The 22,415-nt window shown below is 44.6% G+C and overlaps 1 protein-coding gene across 2 annotated transcripts; it reads right to left on the bottom strand.

The window, feature by feature from the left end:
* Positions 1-13,741: 13,741 nt before the first annotated feature.
* Positions 13,742-22,093, bottom strand: cxcl12b (chemokine (C-X-C motif) ligand 12b (stromal cell-derived factor 1)). 2 transcript variants are annotated; one of them, XM_023820558.2, is made up of 4 exons: positions 21,947-22,093; positions 19,895-20,012; positions 17,471-17,578; positions 13,742-15,776 (listed from the first exon to the last, which is right to left on the bottom strand). In XM_023820558.2, the coding sequence occupies exons 1-3, from the start codon at positions 22,005-22,007 to the stop codon at positions 17,491-17,493; spliced, it is 267 nt and encodes an 88-aa protein (XP_023676326.2). In that variant the 5' UTR covers positions 22,008-22,093; the 3' UTR covers positions 13,742-15,776; positions 17,471-17,490. The 2 variants fall into 2 exon arrangements, with proteins under 2 accessions (XP_023676326.2, XP_023676325.2); XM_023820557.2 differs by having other exon boundaries at positions 17,495-17,578.
* Between the last annotated feature and the right edge of the window lie 322 nt (positions 22,094-22,415).

Genomic DNA, 22,415 nt, shown 5'->3' with positions numbered 1-22,415 from the left:
AAGTTCCTTTTAAAAGCAGATTGTATATAAATCAATGGAACAGTTATGAAGCATAAAATTACAAGTATTAATTGATTCATGTTTATATTCAGTTTTGCTTTATTTGTCTTTGGATTTATTTTATTTTTGCTCATACATGGCATCTATGAACATTCTTCACAATCCTGTGAAAAAAGGCTTCCTCCCATGTCAAAAAATTTATATATACCCTTACCCGTGTCCAATACCCCCCCAGGGATCTCCTTTCTCAGAGGAAATTTTCCCTTTTTATATCAACAGTCTTTCCCAAGACTTCATTAGACATGTCAAAGTAAGAAAAAAAAATGCTTAAGTATTACTTTGAGTTTTGCTATATTGTTAACTAAAGAAATGCGCATCCACATGTGACAAAAATCTACATTAATAAAACATTAGTTAAATAGTATTTTTGCCTTATTTGGAGATCATTTAATTTGGGACCGTCCTTGAAATATCTTGTCAGACCTGAAATTACTTTATTTTAGGAATAAGAAGTGCTTCCACCTTTTTTGGCCTATTTCAGACATCTGGAATCAAGTCAGCAACACTAGTAACAGCGTAATATAAGGTTGAGTAGCTACCTCTGGCCACTTACTGCTAAAACATCACAGGAATGATGTCCTTTGCCTGCCTCCAGGCCCTGTCAGCTTCTCCCCCCAGCAACTCTCTCAATCGACACCTGCGATTTCATATCAAGGAGTGGCTATGGAATCCGCTGCACCACAAGCAAGCCGCGCCGAATCCCCAGCCATCCAGGCCACCGCGGCCCGATTCCCGAGTCCTCCAGGGTCCGCGGGCAGACTCCCGAGCAGCCTGTCAAGTCATTGCTCCTGCTTCTTCTTATAAACAATGTAAATGGCATGTTTCGGGGCCGTCACTCTGGAATAATAACTCATTGACTTTTAACCCCAGAACTCATAACAGAAACCATATAGCAAGAGTGTGTTGTGTTACCCGTGTCACTTTTCTCGACTGTCGGACTCCAGAAAGGAAAATCCACGGTCCTGCCAAGGAGCTGTTCAGTCTTCGGGTGGCTTTCTGTGTGAGCAAAGGCAGCCAGTCGGACTCCAGGGGTCCCCATTTCCTGCCATAGCTGCTGGCCTTCCACCTGTATCGGTCTGAATGGCCGTCTGTTTTTTCTGTATTTCGCCATTAAAATCAGCAAATCGGAGGATAGGATTCAGCAGAAGATCGATACACACCCCCCCCCCCCAGATGGTGTTTTTGGCCAGTAGGTAACCTCAGTGCATCGAGGGGCCCGAGACCCCTGCAGGCTCCTCAGAAAGCCCAGCAGAACCTGCGTTGGCCCCATCAGGACCAGTTGAGGCTTCAGCATGGGTTTCTGACTCTCAGATTTCATACTGAAACCACACTAAGATGCAGTGCAGCTCCTCATTCGTCTTCCCGCTGGATCACACTTCAGCCATTTATGACCTCCAGTGCGACGCTCCACAAACGGCCTTTCCCACGTATGCCGTCTTCATCCCGGTGCACCTCAATTTGGAATTTTTTCACCAGTTCAACCAATCATGTCGTTTAAACCATATTTTTTGGTTGACATACATTTCAGAGATCCTCTTCATACGCAGGTATACTTTCAAGGCAGATGTTGATAGAGTTACTATTAGTTTAAGACGTTCCGAGCAAACGAGACCTTAAAATGGTAATTATATCACTTTCTCTGGGCTGTGATCATGCTTCAGTAACACAAATACAGCCTCCTGGTGCATGCTGGGATTCAACAGGCTGGGACAGCCGCTCTGGCTTGGTCATTCCTGGCGGTAACATAAGACCTGGATAGGCTTTGCAACAGCCCCGCCTGTGAGCTTGGAGGCTCTGGGGTAGGTCTAGGTGGTGAAAACCTTGGAACAATGTCTACTGAGCTCAGCGCGGTCAGTCATGGTACGTCCTGAATCGCGGGAGGCTTACAAATCCCCTCCTTAACGTGTCGGATAAGAACAGAAAGGGGGGGGGGGGGTTCCCAAGAGTTTCAAAGCCCCCCCCCCGCCCACGCATGCGGGGGTTGGCACATATGCCGTGCCAAGCAAAGATTCTGAGAGCCTTTCCTTTCAGAAGATAATCTCTCCATTAAGAAAGGCATTTCAATAAATTAAAGAACAGGTTGATGCGAATCAGCACTTATTAAGGCCAGGGAAACAGACAGGGAGGCCCGATTGAGTAACATCCTTCAGGGACTGGAAGCATCTGCTGCATGTAGAAAAGAAGGTGCCTCGTTCTTTGGAGCGGAGCTCTGTGACCGAGGCGGCGCGCAGGAAACCGATTGGCCGGCTCACGTTAGCGATTCGCAGTGCATTAGACACGGTGGGCGTATGCAAAGACATGCAATAATGTTTTTGCTGAAAAACTCCAGCGTTGTACAAGACGTAGTCTGACCTCATTCAGGGCATCAAAGACGTGATGGTGTTCAGTTGCTTCCAACATGGCAAATTCAATAACGCTCCATTTTTGCTAGGTAATTTTGGTCTTGTGCATCCTGTTCAGGAGGCTCTGTGTTTTGTCAGACAATCATCCCACTTGAAATTATGGCTTCTCCATATGTGGAGCTGCTTCCAGGGGATCTCAAGAGGTCCACGGTACAGAGAGGTGGAGGTTGGTGATGAGGGGGGGGGTGGGGGGCGACTTCCCATAACCCCTGGGCCGTGCTCCCAAAAGGGGATGCAGAACATCTCACAAATGACCAGAGACGATCACTCCCACGCTTGTGTGCCCAAGGTTGCTATCACCAACCAAACCATATATGTCAGGTCAACCCCTCCGAAGATCTCAAACAGCAAATTTCTGTTTTTGGTATTTGCATTTTACATCTAATCTGATATAACTTCAGTGGCATGTCGTGGATGCTAAATATGTCAGAAAGCGATTCGGTTGAGTTCCCAGTCTTACTCTTGGGATTTGAACATTTCGAGGCGCCGTGTCACATGATTCTCAGCGCGGTACTGACCTGCGACGGGGTCGTGGGCCCGTGGGGAGGCGCTGATCGATACGGACCCTCAGCACCAGCACTTCAGGGCCAGATGGTGCTGTCCTCATCTAAGACTGATGCTTCAAACCATCGGTCGCAGTTAGTGTCCAGCGTAAATGCGATGAATGGAAATGCAGGAAATGCAGTCGGATTCCAGCAACTTTTCGGCAAGGTCTGCTCTTTAAGTTTGACCTCATTAATATCCAATAAAATGCTTGAGCAATTAGCAAGACCTCCTTTTTAATTAAATGTCTGTTAAATTTAATGTCTGCTAATTAAAATGCCTGACCTCCATCCATTTAAGTAAGTGGCTTGATTCTCTTCACTTTCCAGCAAAGGGCAGCATATGACAGGCCCTTCCTATAAAAAGCACATATACTCATCACCAAGGTTTTATTTCATCCCTAGAGATTAGCAGTTTGACCAGCAGACTCACGCCATTTCGATCCCAACGTCGTGTTTCCATTCCTCTGGCTCACTGAACCCCATGATGGCACAGATGCTCCCCTTTACGCTGAACTCGTCACATTTTTTCTCAGGCATTTTTAAGTGTCCGTAAATTATAACTTCTGACTGATATTATCCCCCGATGGCTGTCCCCCGTGTGGCACTAAAATATGTTTAAATGTTTCCCACCCACAGTGTGGCTGCCTCTGGGGGGCCGAGGTCCCCCATGCCACCCAAGGTAGCGCGACCCCCCACGACCTCTGACCTTTGCATCGCTCCCTTCTGTGATGCTGCTCCAGCATCCCAGGAAGCCTGAGAAGGTCCATTCCACTGGTTCCTTTCCATACTCAGTAGCATTTAATGGTCGGTCCGCAGTGGGCCTGTTTCCCCTTGTTTATCTGCTGCAGTACTCTCAGCTTCTCTCTCTCTCTGGTTCCCTGGCTGTGGTTCTGCAGACCTACATGTCATGGATTATCTCATCACTTCTGTAACAGTTATGCTTTTCAGACACAGAAAAAATGTAGGTAATTTAGTTTAATTTTGGGATTAGAGTTTTATCCAAAAGAAAATGAATGGAGAGTCCCCACAATGATATGATTACAAACCTGTGTGTGCGTGTGTGTGTGTGTGTTTGTGCAGACAGAAAAACAAAAGCGAAGAACTTTCACACACAACTCGGTCTGTATTAACAAACAGCCTGACACTGAAACCACATAATGGTGCAGCAGCAACAGACTCTGCTAATTACAGTCCAATAAACCAGCAATTACAACTTCGACAAATGGGTGTCAACTGATACAGCCAGAGGCCGTAACCGTGTCATTCAACATTCAAAGGCTTAATCATCGTTGCACTACAACTGCATTGAGAGCCCTGCTGCTCTCTTGAAGGTCACAGCGGGACGGGTGTAATGCAACAGGCCCATGTCACATCACTGTTCTAGAATTACCTGTCGACGCCTCGCTCCCCATCACTGGAGAGACAAGAACTGTAAAAAAACAGCCCATCCACTCGTCCATCTATGTTCTGATTGCTTATCCTGGGGGGACCTGCAGCCTATCGGACATAGCAGGGGTACATCCTGGATAGGATGGCAGTTCACAGGGCTACGAGAAAAAATGTTACATTTATTTTTATAAAAACATGATGCGGTGACAGCGAGACCTCTCATTATTTGCCATTCATCATCAAAGACGGCAAAGAGTGTTTCTGGCTGGAAACGAGCCCCAGCACCTCTGTGTGCAGAACATATAACACATGTCGTTTTGGGTTACGTCCTAATTAAACGTCTGCTCTTTTTAAATTGTCAAGAGCTATCTCCATACCGAAATAACTCTGAAAGGAAGACGTGGATGGTGCCAGAGTTTCCAGGGAACGTTAAAAGAATGACTTCAGCAACGTTTGCTTGCCCTACAGGCCCTGGGACACTTCGAAGACAGTGAGAGTAGCCTCTTAATTACCTTGCCTCTGTTTACATTCACTGACAAGAGCACTTGGCTCTGATTTTACTACTATGTTTTAGTAAAGCTAGAGGAATGTATGCTTTGGACCTGAGGGAATTAGCTTAGGCTACAGCAGGACCTTCTGTCTGTCCCTCACGCCGCATCATGTCTTCTGGACCATGACACTGTGCCACATTCTGCTAATGTAGCTTCCCTGCCTTGGGTCTGTCTTCAGTGCCTTGCTTCATGTTTCTATGCATTTATCTGAGTTATTTTTGTGCAAAAGCAGGGACAGTCTCTGGAGTAATTGGGGCGTGAAGGATTAAGCTGCTGAGGTAAACTCAGAGCCATACCCAGAATTCCTTTGCACTGCGCACAACAAGTGCAGGTTGTGTCCATGAAAATCCACCAGGACTCACTGACCCTAGTGTCTACAACTCCACCCCCACCCCCCCACCCAAAAATGCAAGTGTGAGAAAAGGTCCTTTGAAGCCGATGGGTCTGGGTCTGCCCCACACCATTAGTCCCTGGCTGGTTTAACCCAAATGGAACCAGTAAAGTACCAGTATGTGGTTCAAACAATCCATGAAAGCAGGCCATTATAATCCCACCCATTTTGTTCTAGAAGCCCCGGTCTTCCATCAGAATCTCTACAACTCAGGCAACTGGAACCCAGTATACATTAATGTGATAAAACCTATGCTGGAGTAACACTTCAATACAGACACACTGCTCACTCCCTCTGGATGAAAAATGGTAGTTATCTCAGAATTGAAGCTATTCCCCCATACAGTGTATATTTTAAACATAAAGTGTATACATTCCTCTTTACTACCCTACAATGTCAATGTGAAATTTTGATAACTTGAATTATATACCGTGGATAAGATCTTGCGTAGTGTTTCTCTTGTGTTAATGGCCTTTTCACACATTTCCACGCCTGCACTCAGGTGGACACCTTCAGGATCGTGTGGTTTTCCTCTGATTCCTGGCTGGGTGTCAGTTTTGTCGACGGACAAGATGTGAGGTCACCTTAGGCTCTCCTCTCTGGGGTTTTCCCAACTCTCTCTGCAGTCCCAGTTATCTGCTTTACTTTTCCGTGTCGGGCAGCATGTGGCTCAGTGAAGCCTCTGCGTCTGTCATCTGAAGGTCGCTGGTTTGAGCCTGGCCTTGCTAGAATAGTCACATGTCTGCGGGGCCCCTGAGCCCGGCCCCTAACCCCCAGGGTAACCCTAACCTCCATGGGTACCACTGCTGATGGCTGCCCTTTGCTGCTAAACTCACCCATATGTTTGTCATGGGAAGCAAAATGAGAATTTTCCACTGGGATCAATAAAGTAGCACGTTATTATGTTTGGTTTTTAAGCGCCTAAATCGCTGGTATCATTCACTAAGCGCCTTTAGCTCGTTCCAGCAGTTTCAAGCAGGACCTGATATTCCTACCATGCTATCACAGTTAGCATCATGGGGGACTCTTTTAAGGCCCCCCTGTAATGGGCAGGGGTCAGGCCAACCTATTTTGGGTCATTTGCCCAAATTGTAGATTCTCCCCCCACCCAGGGTAGCACAGGGGTAATCAGATCTCAGTAAAGCAATAGAAAACAACAAAACTATTCAGAAACACCAGAATCCAGTCTAGATACAGAGAACCGTTAGATTTGTGGGGAGACAACTGACCAGATTTACTCCATTGAGTACAAACAGATTAAAATTAATGCTCTCTGTCACACAGCATGTTACTCTTTTCAAACACATTTCAGTGACGTTTTAATTTAACACGCAACAGCAAAATTAAAATTTAACTGAAATGCTCCACTAACAATATATAGCTTATTTTGCACATCATTTGGGACTATTCTGCGGTAAAAACCCGTAGTTTAGCTTAACAGCGCTGACGTTCAGTACTGATGGTGTCTGAGCTGCTACATCATAAAATCCAGAATAACTAAGAAGTGAAAATAAACGAGCTCCTGTTCCGGAGAAGGGCTGACTTTCAGGTCTCTGGTTTTTCATTTGTATGGTTAATATCTCAACCTTTCCGGAAGCCTTAAATCTGCGGATTCAGCTGAGCCTTTGTGTGTCGTGCCTTGTCCCATTTCCCAGAATGCCGAGCGGCCAGGGAAACGTGCATTACGGCTTGAGATCTTCTGGGTGATTGGCTTTGTGATGCAAACATTGCCAGTCTGCTGTTTCTGAGAATGTTGCCAGAGCTTTTAAATTGACCGTGAAGATTTAACTCTAATTGCTCTGTGTCCTCTTTTTCAGAAAGAAAATGGCTAATTCTGTCCACAAGACATACTCCCAAATGTGGCTCAGGTCAACCTGTTTCCAATAGTCTTTGGATATATGGAGACTCCTCGGCTCATTATAAGTTTAAGGTAGCATTTGCCCTCTGACTTGATGAATTGAAGAACATTCTAGAAGTGTTTGCAGTTACATCTGGCCTGTAACGAATGTGTGGTGGCAGAGACTGGGAGCACATAGTCTGGCCCAGTGCCTTTTCTTTAAATACGCCCTGCATCACCACAGAGTCTCCCCTCATTTCCAAAAACCAAATAAGAACCTTCTTGTATTGGTGTTTATACATCCAGTTCTTTTTTATTTATGTGGCAGAACCACTGCCTTTCAAGGATTTTTCGGATTTTCCAGGAACAGCAAACAAACAAAGCAAGTGACCAAAAAACCATGGTAAACAGGGAGCCGTGAATTTAAGACCCTCTCACTTTCTTCCAACAAAAAGCGAAGGTGTGTGCCCTAATGTCCATGCAAAAGTGTCTATGGGCATTGTTAGTCAAGATCCCCCCTGGAGTTCACCCCCTTGTAGCTATTTACTGACCACCAAAATGGCATACACTTTGTGTCATGCTCTGTCCTTAGACTTAAACCAGCCAATTAAACAGCAATGCAGACATGGACCTGCTGATGCACCCTTGAAAACTGAAACACATATACATCCTTATTGGTCACCCAGTGCCGTGCTGTATCTGCAGCGCAACTTCAAAGTTAAGCAATGAGTCCCGTCATTTTCTGCATGCAACCAGCCGTTCAGCAACCATGCCGCACTAGCGAGCCCTTAATGACCAAAACCTCCACTTAACTCTCCTCAAACTAACAAAAGTGGAAAGCAAACAATTCCTCAACGTCAAATGCTTCGTTCCTGTGCAATGGAACGTATCCCGCTTTGGATGAAAAGGGAAATCGGGACCAAAAGCATGAAGCAAATAAACAATAAAAAATGAGAAATAAACAATGTCAAGCCGCAGAACCTGGGCCCATGCGAAGGGGGCTGCTAAGTGTTACAATTCTATTCTCGTGGATAGTCTTAGTCCCATAACAGCCTGCAGTCTCAGTCTCCTCTATGTCACCCACCACAGGGAGATCCACCCCGACATATTGTACCTGTCATTGTCCTGTCATAATAGTACCGATTATTGGGGGGGCTTGGCCCAGCGGATGGTGGAGTTGTGGGGTATCTCTTTTTCCAGCTGCATGAATACCTCCTGCTGTCAGGTGACTGCAGGCTGCCTCTCCTATTAGCAGCTGGAGATGATACCAACAGGACACACAGCAAGTGTCACATGACCAGCAGCTACATATGCAAAAAAGGAAAAAGAGGATAGGTGGGGGGAGGGGGGATTTTAGGACCAGATTAAAAGTCATTCCTAGCAGGGGCGGGCATACTATAAGGCAGCCCCGAAAACTAGGGGCCCCGTGAAGACAGAAATTCCAGAAGTTACATTTAAGGATATAACCTAATATGATTATTTAAATGACAACAATATGTCTGTTATTTGCATTTTTAGCAACGGTTTTCATGATAGACAAAGTTGCCCCCATCCCGGCTGTAATGGACTATTCCACTTTGCGCTACCCAGCTTTCATTTACTGCTGGAGTCTACTGGTTGTTCACTGCCGAGAGAAAACGAGACAAAGATACAAGACTAGCATTACATCTCCCTTGTCTGATACTGTCTCACATCACATCTCCCTTGTCTGATACTGTCTCGCATCACATCTCCCTTGTCTGATACTGTCTCGCATCACATCTCCCTTGTCTGATACTGTCTCGCATCACATCTCCCTTGTCTGATACTGTCTCGCATCACATCTCCCTTGTCTGATACTGCATCTTAAATCAGGCTGATCGATCCAATGATGTGATAACCACCTTCCCCCTATCAACAAATTTTACTGACAGGATTCCCGCCCCCCACCCTTATCTGTGAGTTTTGCTGCTGGCATCCCGCATTTTGATTGGAATATTATTGATCTTCCATTGTTTTTAATTCCCACTTGTTTCTCCTTCTGCTCCAAAAATATCTATGGTGGCCCTCTTGGGCCCCCTACCCATGTCAGCCTGGGGCCCCCAGAGAAGTTAGTCCCCCCGACATTCATTTTGCAATTATAGGGACAATTAAATCTGATGCAAGGGATCAAAAGAGGTGAAGTGTGATATAGGAATGAAATTTATATACAGTTTATTACAATTGTATATAACGTATATTTTTGCATGTGTAGTGACTCTTGCCAGTTCTGGAACCTGAATGTCATTTATATAGGTATTGCTACACTTTCTGTTCATGAACGTCTTTGTTTCTCCTCATATGTCTTTTATTACCGCTGTAGTCCGGGGATTATGGTCATACAGTATGTAGCTGGTGTGTTTTTCCCCATTGAAGGAAGAAAGACTCTATTGAGCTGTATGTTCAGGGTGAATTTAGAATGGAAGACTTTATAAGGGACTTTTCCTTGGAGGGTTTATATCTTGCCGTCATTTAGATAAATATGAAGGAATAAGGGAAAATAATGATTGTATACTTTGGACCAAGCTAGACCCTCTGGGACTAAGAACTGAATTTAGTGTCTTGGGTAATAAAATGTTCATTAAAGGCTAGGTGACCACTGTTTTTTTTTTTTTGGAAAGGTTTTTAATGACGACAAACTCATTATCTGCGCAAACTAAAAGGAATGAAGAATGGAGAAAAGGTTCTGTCAGAAATCCAGAGAACTCTGCCTGCTGTTCTCTGCATTATTATTTGTTATCCAACCAATCACATTTTAATTGGTCACCTGACCTTCTTTCCCATAATTCTGGCCTATTTGCCCAAGGTGGTGTTTTTTCGACAAGGCTTCGCTCTTTTTTTAAAAGAGCAATTACGTCAAATTTCTCACGGTGTATTAATCTATTTTGTTTTTTTACCATTGATGGATCGTCTTCACATCACACCAGTTCTCGAAGACATTTCTCATTCTTTAAGCAAATGTCAGGTACTTTGATGCATAGCACTTTTCCTGGAGATAATTGTGTAGGAGTGAGGTGTTTCTGAAGACTGGAGTCAAACTGCAATTCACCAAAACCCCCAATCAATCCCCAACTTGTATTTACGCCTTAATAAATCTCATGCTGCTCTCCAAAATGCTCAGAACCACTATTCTCTACCGTATTATTGTTCAAGTTCAAGTTTATTTATATAGCACATTTACAGACAACCACTTGCTGTCCCAAAGTACATATAATAAAAATACGCAGCATCAAACATATGCAGCAAATTAATAATAAGAAGCAAAGAGTAAAAAGAAAATGTCATATTACAATTAATCAGTATAACTAAACTATAAAATAAATAATAATAAATGTCAAGCACAACTGGAATTAAAAGACAATTCAAATAAATGTGTCTTAAGTAGAGACTTAAAACTTTCAAGGGTCTGATCAGCTCTGATATGAAAGGGAAGAGCGTTCCATAGTTTAGGGGCAGCAACTGAGAAAGCTCTGTCGCCTCTGGTCTTTAATCTAGAAGTTGGAACATCTAGAAGCAGCTGAGATGTTGACCTCAATGCTCTGACTGGAGCATGTTGGTGTAACAACTCCGTCAAGTAATCAGGTGTCTTTCCCTGAAGTGATTTAAAATCAAGTAATAAAATCTTAAACTGGGATCCTGAAAATTACAGGAAGCCAGTGCAAAGAGGCCAGTACAGGAGAAAGATCAACAAACGTGCTGCTGCATTTTGGACCATCTGCAGATGATGAAGGGGCGACTGATCTAGCCCATAATATAATGCATTGCAATAGTCTAACTGGGACGTAATAAATGCATGGATGACTTGCTCAAATTCGTTTTGAGGAAGATAAGGCTTTACCTTTGCTAAAGTCCTCAGATCATCCATGATTAACATCCTTTAGACAGTTTTGCAAGGCAATAATTCCATCCTTATTTGTTTCGATCTCATGGTCGACTGTGTCAAAGGCTGCCGGCGGGTCTAAAAGCACCAAGACAGCTGGGCTCCCAGAGTCAAAAGTTAAAAGTAAATCATTAAAAACTCATTCAAATCATTAAAAATCATTTAAAAAGTGCTGTTTCAGTGCAACGACATGATTTTAAACCAGACTGAAATTTGCCATTACAAATCAAATAGGATTGCAGCTGTACATAAACTATTTTTTCTAAAACTTTAGACAGAAAAGGTAATTTGGAAATGGGCCTAAGGTTTGAAAGAACAGAAAGGTCTAAGTTATGATTTCTTAAAGGGGCAGTACAGTAGCATGTTGGGATACAGACTGAGGTGAGGGAGGTATTGGTTAAGTTCATTATATAAGGACCAACAGTGTTCACAAGGCGGAACACTGTCACCTGGGCAAAGTGCAGGTTTAAGTTGATTAACTATGACTTTAAAAAAACTAAGGAGGCACGAATATCTGCCCCAGAAACTGCTTTGCTTGATTAATTGGTTTCAACAGCTTAGCTTGTTCCTGTCAGAAACGCTCATTTGCAAGGCTTGACTGTGATAGTGTTTCTGACGTCCAGGTGAACTTTGAGATGACTTCTTGCCGCCGGATATTGGGTTTCGCTTTGCACAGAGGATCTTGCTTTTGCCCGCTGGGAAACCCGCTGCGGTGGAGCCCTGAAACGAAATGTGAGACAACGGGACACGAAGCGAATGACTACTGAAAGAAGCGCGGAGGTGAAGCTGCCGGCTGGTGCGATCCGGATGGGCATGCTCTGGCGACTTTGACGGTAATGGTTCCCAACGTGAAAAGCTACGCTTTCTGGGAAACGTGTTTCCCATTACCGCTTTGCGTTAAACTGCTCAGACACAAACGTATCAGAGCGGATTATACCGTCAGGGTAAATCACACCAGGGAAATGCTGTCCGTTCTTGTAGCGTTACTTCATTCAGGTGATCCATGCTGGAACTGCCAAGAAAATGCCTTGATTGTTTACTCAGGCACTTCAAAAATACCAAGATGGTGTAAATCCCACGGAGGGGTGTCATCTAAGCATCATTTTATAAATTGTGTGTTTGAGGTGCATCGCATCTATTCAGCAGCACCTGAGGGGAGGGGTCACTGATTAAAGGAAGAGGAAACCCACGGTTCCTGGGTCTCAGCGCAGCACAACGTTTTTCCTGTAGCTGTAGTATCTTTGAATATATTGTCATTAATAATGAAAATTACAGATTATTAATGGTGACACTTTTGCAATGGATCAACTAAACTGCCTACTTGTCAAGTCCACTTCCGAAGGTCTTAACTATTAACATCCTATTTTGCCTCCATACTTGTTCCACTGGGTTTAAGGTTTTCAGTGGGAAAAGAGAAAGTTTAAGTCGTGGTGAATTATAGCAGCACTGTTCCATCGTTCTCATTTATATGACTGTTGTACATCCTCCATGTGCCTCAGGAGGACAGGACAGCACCTTAAACCACGGCTACTCCTCCACCACTGCGCACAAGTGACGGAAACCCAATAATCCATCCTAGACTTTCCCTTTTTTCCAGAGAGACGGTTAAGATTTATGAGGCTAGAAAGTACAACAGAAGCACTGTGAAGAGTTCAGGGAACCTGAATAGTTTTCTCTGTCTATATCAGTGCTTGAAATGGGGAAAGACAGGTGTCCGTACTCCCCCTGTTATTCGGAACCAGGTGCCGGTTCTCCCCTCGTTATTCGGAACCAGGTGCCGGTTCTCCCCTCGTTATTCGGAACCAGGTGCCGGTTCTCCCCTCGTTATTCGGTACCAGGTGCCGGTTCTCCCCTCGTTATTCGGAACCTGGTGCCTGTACTCCCTTCGTTATTCGGTACCAGGTGCCGGTGCTCCCCTCTTTTATTCGGTACTAGGTGCCGGTACCCCCCCCCCCTTTTATTCAGTACCAGGTGTCGGTACTCCCCCCTTTTTTTCGGTACCAGGTGTCAGTACCCCCCCCTTTTGTTCGGTACCAGGTGCCGGTGCTCCCCTCTTTTATTCGGTACTAGGTGCCGGTACCCCCCCCCCCCCTTTTATTCAGTACCAGGTGTCGGTACTCCCCCCTTTTATTCAGTACCAGGTGTCGGTACTCCCCCCTTTTTTTCGGTACCAGGTGTCGGTACCCCCCCCTTTTGTTCGGTACCAGGTGTCGGTACTCCCCCCTTTTCTTCGGTACCAGTGGCTAGAGTGGTGCCAGTACTTTGATGAGAAACAAAGAATACTGACCTACTAACACAGATCTATGTATACATACCTATCCTATATATTTGTTTTTGTTTGTTTACTTAATTGCCTTAAATTTTGTTAACATTTAAATAGCTGGATATTTTTACGCTTACGCTTACGCTTGAGTTTGTTAGGGTTTGGCTACCAGTCAAGTTATCTTTAGTAAACTATCTTTGGCAAAAAACCCCGATTGCTAGTAAAATCATGGGTATAAAAATTATATTTTACTGCAAGGCCTTTTATTTCAATATTTTAAAGGATCTGTCGAGTTTTTTTGTGTGAATCCTTTTGTCTTACTGAGACATTCCTGCACGCTATTCTACACATGCATCAGTGGAGGAAAACTTCTTTGAATTTTATTTAAAAAAAAAAAGACGAGAAGAGACTTTCAAAGTTTATTGAAAAATTACGTGAATTCAAACGATGTATTAATGCAAGTTGTATACAAAGTGAAGTACAATTTATAAGCTAAATACAACATCATAGATGCAATATACTTGTATAGGAAGCTGCCTTACAGAATAAGAGGTTTTCTTCACATTGTGTGGGAAAATAGGGAGAAGAAAATGACTTACTACAGTACAACCAATCAGTCTATAACGAGGCCAGAGTCTCTTTTGGCTCTTAAACATCATTGGCAAAGGTAATAAATCCCATAAAAGCCAAAAACGATTCAATTTCTCATGACAATTACCATCCACAGACAGGCTTACCGGACAGACATATTGGGAAACTTTCTACATGTCTATCACGGTGCATTAAATTACTACCCATTGTTCAGTACCCATTTCCTTTAACTTATTCTTGTCTGCCTGTCCATAAATGCACTCACAATCCAGTCTTGCTTTTAGTAATGCACAATGTACACCTTCATATGGGACAATGAGCCTACAAGTTTAAATCCTTGTAAGGCAGCTGTCTTAACGTGGAAATCCCAAACGGAATGAGGCTGAGTCCTATTTGTCACACAAACATTACAAATAGTCTGGCTGTTTTCCAAATGTCTCCTCATTCATTACATCGCTGTACAAAGATCTACTCTGTCTTACTCATTGCTTGATGTTATTTTTCTTAATTTCTTAATTATTCTTCTGAATCAAGTATGACGTAATTTTGATGGCTGATGTCAACATCCAGGAACAGAAAGCTTTTCTCTAATAAAAAAGTTTTTTCTAATAAAACATTCAATTAAATGCTCATTCTCAATTAAGATTTAAGTAACATTAACACAGATCAGTGTAAACAACCAACGTCTGCGAAAAGTTTTGTAATACTGTTAAGAACAGTACATTCTTGGCATAACCCTTCATATTGTACTGTCTGAAATGGAATTACACTAAAATAATATTTATTAATAAAGGTTACGTATTTCATGCTAACTGCTTGGAAGTGAAAGCAGATAAAAACATGGGAAACGACGGAGGCCCTGTCACGTCACCGAATCGCCAAATTGGTGTAATTGTACTGAAGTCATTCAGGATAAATCTCCCCACTGAACCTCACTATAAAAACAGTTTTGCTGCTCTGAAAAAAAAACCATGGAAAAGGGAATCCCAGACGGTCATGCATCCCCTCGAAGGAAAAAAACAAACAGGATTTTGCATCGCGATTGTTAAAGTGCACAGCAAAACCCGGGTGTGAGCGATTACTGCCGCAAACACCCCATGCAGGGACCCTAAGAGCGATACAGTCCTGATCAACCGCCCGCCGTCTTTCCTGCTACCTGCTTGTGGTAACGCAGTGCAGCGTGTCTTACGTCCCTCACACTGGGGAGGGAGGGAATGCAGACCTTCCCACGATTCTTGAGCAGACTGAAGATGTACTAGAAAAAACTTTATTTAAAGTCATGGCTTGTATAAGAATCTTAGTGTGTGTTGATTCTTTTGTGGCTTTTAATATTACATTGAAGTGCATCAGCGACAACAGGAATGTCTGACTGCACAACGTCATTCGAGTGTAAAATAGGGCTCCCTTGTTCCACAGGTTCATCTATGCAATTGTTAAGCACTTAAAAGCACTTAAATCCCCAGACCATGCAACAAAGACGCTGGTGCAAGGCTATTGGCTATATATATACGGCCTGACTGTGAACAAAAAACTACTCTGAATAGCCCATTCCTGCTTTTCAGTAAAAAATATATATTTCTTATGTACATCAGACGGACGACACTGACACTCGGACACACATATATAATTGCACTTTGCACTAAAGGAAAAGTGTCTGCAGGGGGCGGTGATGAGCCACAATCTGACTCGATGCTGCATAAACGTGACTGGTGGGTAAGTGCTGGCTTGGCAAGCAGTCCCGGGAGGTAACGAGTGTTGTGTATTTGTGTGGCAGGCTGCGGGGGGGTGGGGGGGGCACAGAGCGGTCCCGCAGTGTCCCTAAGTGGATCGTCGTCTGGTCTTCTTCACCCTGTTGGGGGGGGGGGAGAGAAGAGGTTGAGCGGTAAAGGAGAAGCACAGCTGGGCAGCACCTTACCGCGACATCCATGACAGTTCCTGTTGAACTGCTGGCCACCTGAGGGTTGGGGGACATGGAGCCACCAGCAATCTGTTTGATCCACCTAATCTAGCAGTAAAATACACTTTCAGCTAGATTCTGCCCGTCTTCAACACGTATCTCAGCCCATCCCTCCCGCCAGAACCACGAGCTGCATCGGGCTCTGTAAGCCCTTCTCATCTGCGTGTGAGAGGAACATTGCTGAGGTCCTTTGGACCTGCATCAGCATCTGGGTTCCTGACGTGCTTCCCGATGCAATTAACGCTTGTTAAGCACCTCGTTCATTTGAGGAAGTTACACAGAGCCACTGGGGGGAGTTGGGGGGGGGGGGGGATTTATGTTCTCTGGGACGCTGTAAAGTCATCCTGCAGTGACTGTGGTTTCACAGCTCAACGGGGGGAGCCCTGCAACATCCTGAAGGAAAGACCACATCAACATACATAGACCCTCCACTTATCTCCGTTTAATTAACCGCGTCGTTAATTAAGAAACGCCGGGAGCATCCTGTGACGTTACGGACGCCGTGTGATCTTTGGCCGCCGACATAAAAGGGCCTGAATCCACAAAGGGGCCGGTGCCCCGAGGTGACGGCCTCACCGTCCAGCTTCCATCGGTCCTACGAGTCACAGCTGGAAGAGTTTTAAGAGTTACAGCTGAATCGTGGCTGTCGAGGGACCGCATGGCCAGGCAGCCAGGCATGCCCCAAATCACCAAGGTCCCGGTCACCAGGCAGACCATCAGCTTAAACACGCCGCAAACGACTCTCCAGTCGGAGTGCCGGCTTCGATTGCTCTGATTTCTAAAGAGCAATGTCACCCCCCCCCCCCCCCCCAAAGACGTGCCAACATGTGGGGAGGGGAGCTGTTAGCATAAGTTCCCACACAATGGGACCATGATGGGGGGTGGAGACATTCATAGACATTCATCTGTCTTTGTACAAAACCGTTACACTTCGTAAACACCCGCATGCACAGCCATTATCGGTGGGACCTGACGTGCTTTTGGGTCGTTTGCACGGTTAACAAGCTCAAGGCCGGTCTATTCTCAAGGGAGGGGGTGCGTAGAAACGCTCATTATTGGAGCCCTTGTAAGTCAAAAGCCTGTGTCCGTGTGTGTGGGGTGATACAGACAGCAGGCACAGCACACAGCTAGTGAGATAACAACAAAGGATCATGGGGTTTCAGACGCTAAGACTGCAGCAAAGTTACAACATTTCCCAACCCTGTCCTCGGGGAACCCCAGACAGTCCACGTTTTTGCTCCCTCCAAGCTCCTAGCCAATCAAGAACATCGAATACCTGGTACAGGTGTGTTGGGAGTCGGGAGAGAGCAAAAATGTGGGCTAGAGCATGAGGTACTACGGATACTAAAGCTAAATATTAAAGCATCTTTTGTCACGCAGGTGAGAAACGCAGAAAAGGAAATACCGGGGTCATTTATTACCCCGTTTTCGTGCGGCTGTTTTCCATCAAAATTTAACGTTAAAGGTCTGGAGACAAATCCCGAAGGGGCAAAGCGTTGGACCCGTGTGCCGCCACGGAGAGGAGCCGCATGAAAACGGGCGTATTTCATTCTGCGTTTCTCACAGTTACCCGCTGCTCCTCTTACTTGTATCGAACGGTTTCGCCTTACTTGTTCAGGGCATTCTTCAAGTACTGCTGTAGCCATTTAGTCTCAGGGTTAATGCAGACCTCTTTGTTGTTCTTCAGCTTGGCGCTGCACAGGGGAACCGGCAGGGAGAGAGAGGAAGACACGGATTATTTTCAGCATTCAAACAGCGGTGGACCCCTCCGCCAAACCCCCCAACCTGCACATTTATCTGTGCTGTACAGCCCTTGTTCCTGTGCACTGAGACCCTAAGAGACACAAAGACCTGGGAGATTCTTATCTTCACTGATAAACCTGCCTGGTCTTTGACTAGTTTGACCCACACATATTCACCGCCGCCCCGTGAATCCTGGGACCGAAGTATGGAGCCACGTTTAAGAGAGAGAAAAGGAGGGGAAAAGAAATGTTTTTCTTTATGCCAATTATCCCATAATCCCCTGTCCAGATTCTGGAACATTTTTGTGTTCATAATAAATTAAACGGAAACCACACACCACTAGATATTGGACAGACTGTCATAAAGCCCTGATTCCGCAAGCTGCAGTAACGTTTCTGCATTTTAGTGGTTTGTATAACCCTCTTATTTTCGTCTAACGTTTATTTGCTAAGTAATATCTATTAGTGTCTTTCAATCTCTTGGGTTGTGGCTTTGAGGTCTAAAAATTAATGAATTTATTAAGAATGTCATTTTTCTAGAATAGACTCTGAATAAAAACAAACATCCATCCGTCTTTTACCTGCTTATTCTGCTCAGTGACATACAGATAATCAGCACCATGCACCAAATTACTGAACATGAAAGAAATCCTGTTTTTATCAAAAGTAATGTTTTTGTCTTGCTTGGCGTTATTATATCCCACTGGATCTCTTACACTGAAATTAAGACTGACAATTTAATTTCTCTGAATTACTAAACTGGTACGAAAATGAATTCCGCCCCGAGTTTCCATCTGTGGGTTGTGAAAGACTAAACAGAATTTGATTACCATACATTTATTTCCTTTATGAAGGTGTCACAGAGCAGAACTGCATACACCTCTGCGTGACATATGCAAGAACCATGTGTGCAGCCTCAAAAAAACTGGCCTTATAAAAGTAGCAGAAAAAAACCTAAATGGAAATTGAAAAATGCAGCATTTTTACAGTCAGTAGCGTGGGAGGTGGACTTCTTAGTTTACTTACAAACAGATGTGTGCAGGAACGTTGCCAAAAAACAAACATCTTAATCTCACATTTGGCCACTGGTGACCAGGAAAAGCAAAGCCTCGAGGAATCTTAGCATTCGAACATCCAATTATTTATGAGACGAGGTTCAAAGGACCAAGACATTTTCCAAACAGTTGCCCGTCGAGCGACGGCTGCCCTGAACATTTGCCCCGGGGGACGTCGGGCAATCAGACGCCCTCCGAAATATTTGTGACCCCGGGAGTTTGAACACGGGATTTCACACCCGTGCACCAAAAGGTCACGCTTCAGTCAGCAGCTGCAAGTGGCAGGACCCGCCACCAGAGTTAACCCCCCGCATCCTAAAATGTAAAATAAATTTGGGCAAAACCACTAGAAAGACGGGGAGTTTGTAACAACTCATATGGTCTGTTAAATGCACAAGAAATGTTTTCATTTCAGATGTGTGATTCTTATTTTTATCCTAACAGATAAACTGTTTGTCATCACTTCTATCAGTCAATACATGTCAGTGATTTTCGGGGGCAGGGGGGGGGCAGTAGACAGGGGGGTTGTGGGGGGCTGGGAGGGAATTTTCAGATTCTGGAGAGAAGTCAGCAGGTAGTAATTACTCACAGTGAGTAAAACCCGAGAGCAAACAAGCAGATTGTACTACTGCTTTCATCTCCGCCGTTTAAGATATCATGCCGGGGAGGGATGGGGGGGTGCAGTGGGGGGGGGGGTCCATCTGCTCTGCTGCCTTTGCAGCCTGAAATGTCACTCCTCAGTTAACTGCATGTAGGCCTGTCCTTTGCTCTGAATCTACTGTTCATTGACACTACGGTCTGCAGACAGATGCTGTGTGGGCGCGACGATATGAAAATGGGGAGATTGGGGGGGGGGGGGGGGAGTTTCTCCCCCCCAAACATTCTGATAAGGCTTCAGGATACAAGGTTCAAGCCCAAGGCACGAGATTATAAAAAGGCCAATCATTTTGACCCTTTTATTATTGTTTCCTGTTAGAAACAAAAACATCCACCGCCGCCCCCCCCCCCCCCCCCCCCCCAGCCACTCAGCTCCCCCCCTCCCAGTCTGAGTATTGTGCAGTGCAGGAGGCGCCTTCCAGCTTCCCATGAAGCTTTGAAGGTCGATGCCGGGACGGGCCGGGCCGGCGTCGTCGGGAGGGGAACGTGGGATGCACCGGCCAGCAGAGGGCCCGGGGGCCGGGGGCCGGGGCCCGGGGCCCGAGGCTGTACTTACATGACTTGGAAGGGGCAGTTGGGCGTATGCAGGAACTTGAGCTCGCGGATGGCCCGTTGCGGGACGGTGCTGACAGTCGAGCGGCACCAGCACCTCTCCACCATTCCGAACGGCTTTGCTGGGGGGAGGAAGTCAAAACAAAAGGGTCAGTGTGACATTTTACACCCCCGTGACCCCCCATTGTGTCAGCCCTAACAGGGAAAATCCTCCTTTAATCAGCAGTCACCTTTCTAACTTTTCTAATACATACTGATGAACCTACTAATTCCAATACATACTGATGAGCGTGACTCTAAGGTAAAACTGCCTTTCCCAGGACTTTAAATCTCTGCTGTCTCAGCATCCTCATCACGCTCACATCCCTGCCGCATCTTTTACCCTGTTAAATACCTTCTTCCTTCAACATAGTCAGAGGGGGGGGGGAATCTTGTAAAAGTGAGAGAGCAAAAAGCTTCAGAAAAGCTTGTGCACACAACGGCCACCCGTAAGAAAAACACGCTGATGAGAAACAAATGAAATTCCGAGATTTTAGCTCCTTTACAAATTGTGCTGCTTAGATGCTTCATTGCGTAAAAATACAACTACATGAAACTAATTAAATGAACTGTACATGCTGTTATATATATTTTTGATTGGGTGTTGATTGCCTGCATTTTGTTGTATGTCGTCAGCGCTATGGCGTTTCTGTGCACTGACCCGTATTTTTTAAGTTCGCTGTGTCCATGGTAAACAGCAATAAATTGCGATTAAAATATGCCTGTTCTATATTTAATGATGTGACTGCTTGTTTTCGTTACCCATGCCGTTCCGTAAAAGTTAAAAAAGTAACCTTTTCTTGGAGTTGAGCATTGTCCTTAAAACTCAAACTGCAGAAAACACAAACCTTGGCTTTATAACAATTCCCTGAACTGCGGTAAGATGCATGTATATTCCCCTAAATTACTATCCTTTTTCTTAAAACGAACGTCTTAATGATTATTTGCTCCCAGATATTAGTGAAGTGGATTGTTTAATCGTTTCTGCAGCGAGTATAATAAAAATGTGTTGGGTGAGTGGTATATAAACACCAAACCTAAGATGGTTTAAATATTGGTTTTAAAGTCGAACCGTTTGCGGCACTGAACACTGCGTCTCAGTACATTTGAATCTAGTGTCAATTAACTACTTAATTGTCGGGCATATAAATTCTCGAAATGCTTCCACTTAGAAACGTACGTTCCTCTTTTAAATGCCTCTTAAACACCAACGAACATTTTCGGCAACAATTGAACGCCATTATGATGTTAATAAAATGACCATTACGGCGCAACAAAGGATGATTCCAACAGGACATCTACTGCTATTACAACGGGTTTGCTTAATCCGCCAATTAGTGGGTCATTAAAAGAAGGAAAAAGGAGAAGCAAATACACAACATGCCCAGGCAAACATCAAATGCAAGGTCGCGTTGCTCATTTGCTTGATTTTCCAGTTCAGCATTTCCAGAATAAATCCATGTGTATCGTATGCGTCGCGTATTGAATTTAACTGACCATAATTTGAAGATACATAAAAGCACAGTACAACGATGTGCTTAAGTAACTGCATTAAATTCTGTGCCAAGTAACTGTAGTAATTGAAATTGTAGACATGTCAATGTCTTTCCCGTACAACTTCTATATTTAAAATGGTGTAAAATTATTTTCAAATAACGGAACTTCAAATTTAAAAATATGAAAACGGCGCTAATTATACAATACACTGTGAACCTGTCGTCCCTAAGTTTACCGATCTTAAAGAAAAATTCTTACTGTAAAACTGCAAAACCACTTAATTCCAGCAAATTAATAAAATCACACTCTAAGCAAGCATCGCATGTTCAAACATTTTCCACTAAGCGAACACTTAAAATGATATAAAATATAAATGATGCATAATATGCATAGTTAAATTTGCAGTGAAGGAAATGCAATGTAACGCGCAGAAAAGCCACGTATTGATCAGGGCGCAGAAGAGCGCAAAACGGGCCGGACGAGAAGATGCCGAAAGGCAGCAGAAACGCCGCAAACTCACCATGCGCTGTGTACAAGGCCACTGCCAGCAGCATCGCCAGCGACAGCACTTTGACATCCATAGTTTGCGACAAACGAGATTTTCCCTCAAGCTTAGACTCCAGGACAAGTGTGACCGGCGAGCGCGACGCGGAGCATTAGAGGATCTCCACGGAGGGGGGGCCCTGCGGGGGCGTGGCCTCGGCGCGATTTATCACCGCTGGCAGGACTGACTTCCTCCATTAAAAAGTCCGCCTGAAAAACCGGGCTGCACTATGGCTTTCACTTTTCTTTTGCTCGCATGTACGACACCCGGGCTATTCAAAGAAAGGTGGGACCCCAAGAGTAGTTCAATATGGCTTTATTACACCCGGCTGATTCGTTATTGTTCACCAAGCCAACAGTGTGTCTTATATGTATATAAGGTATAGTCAAGCCTACATGACCTTAAATTGTTAAACATATAGGTCAATGATGCCGGAATTCTTTTC

The sequence above is a fragment of the Paramormyrops kingsleyae genome, chromosome 20 (assembly GCF_048594095.1).
Source record: "Paramormyrops kingsleyae isolate MSU_618 chromosome 20, PKINGS_0.4, whole genome shotgun sequence".
Classification (NCBI taxonomy): domain Eukaryota; kingdom Metazoa; phylum Chordata; class Actinopteri; order Osteoglossiformes; family Mormyridae; genus Paramormyrops; species Paramormyrops kingsleyae.
Note: the sequence above shows the minus strand (reverse complement) of the source record. Positions and strands in the feature narration are given on the sequence as shown.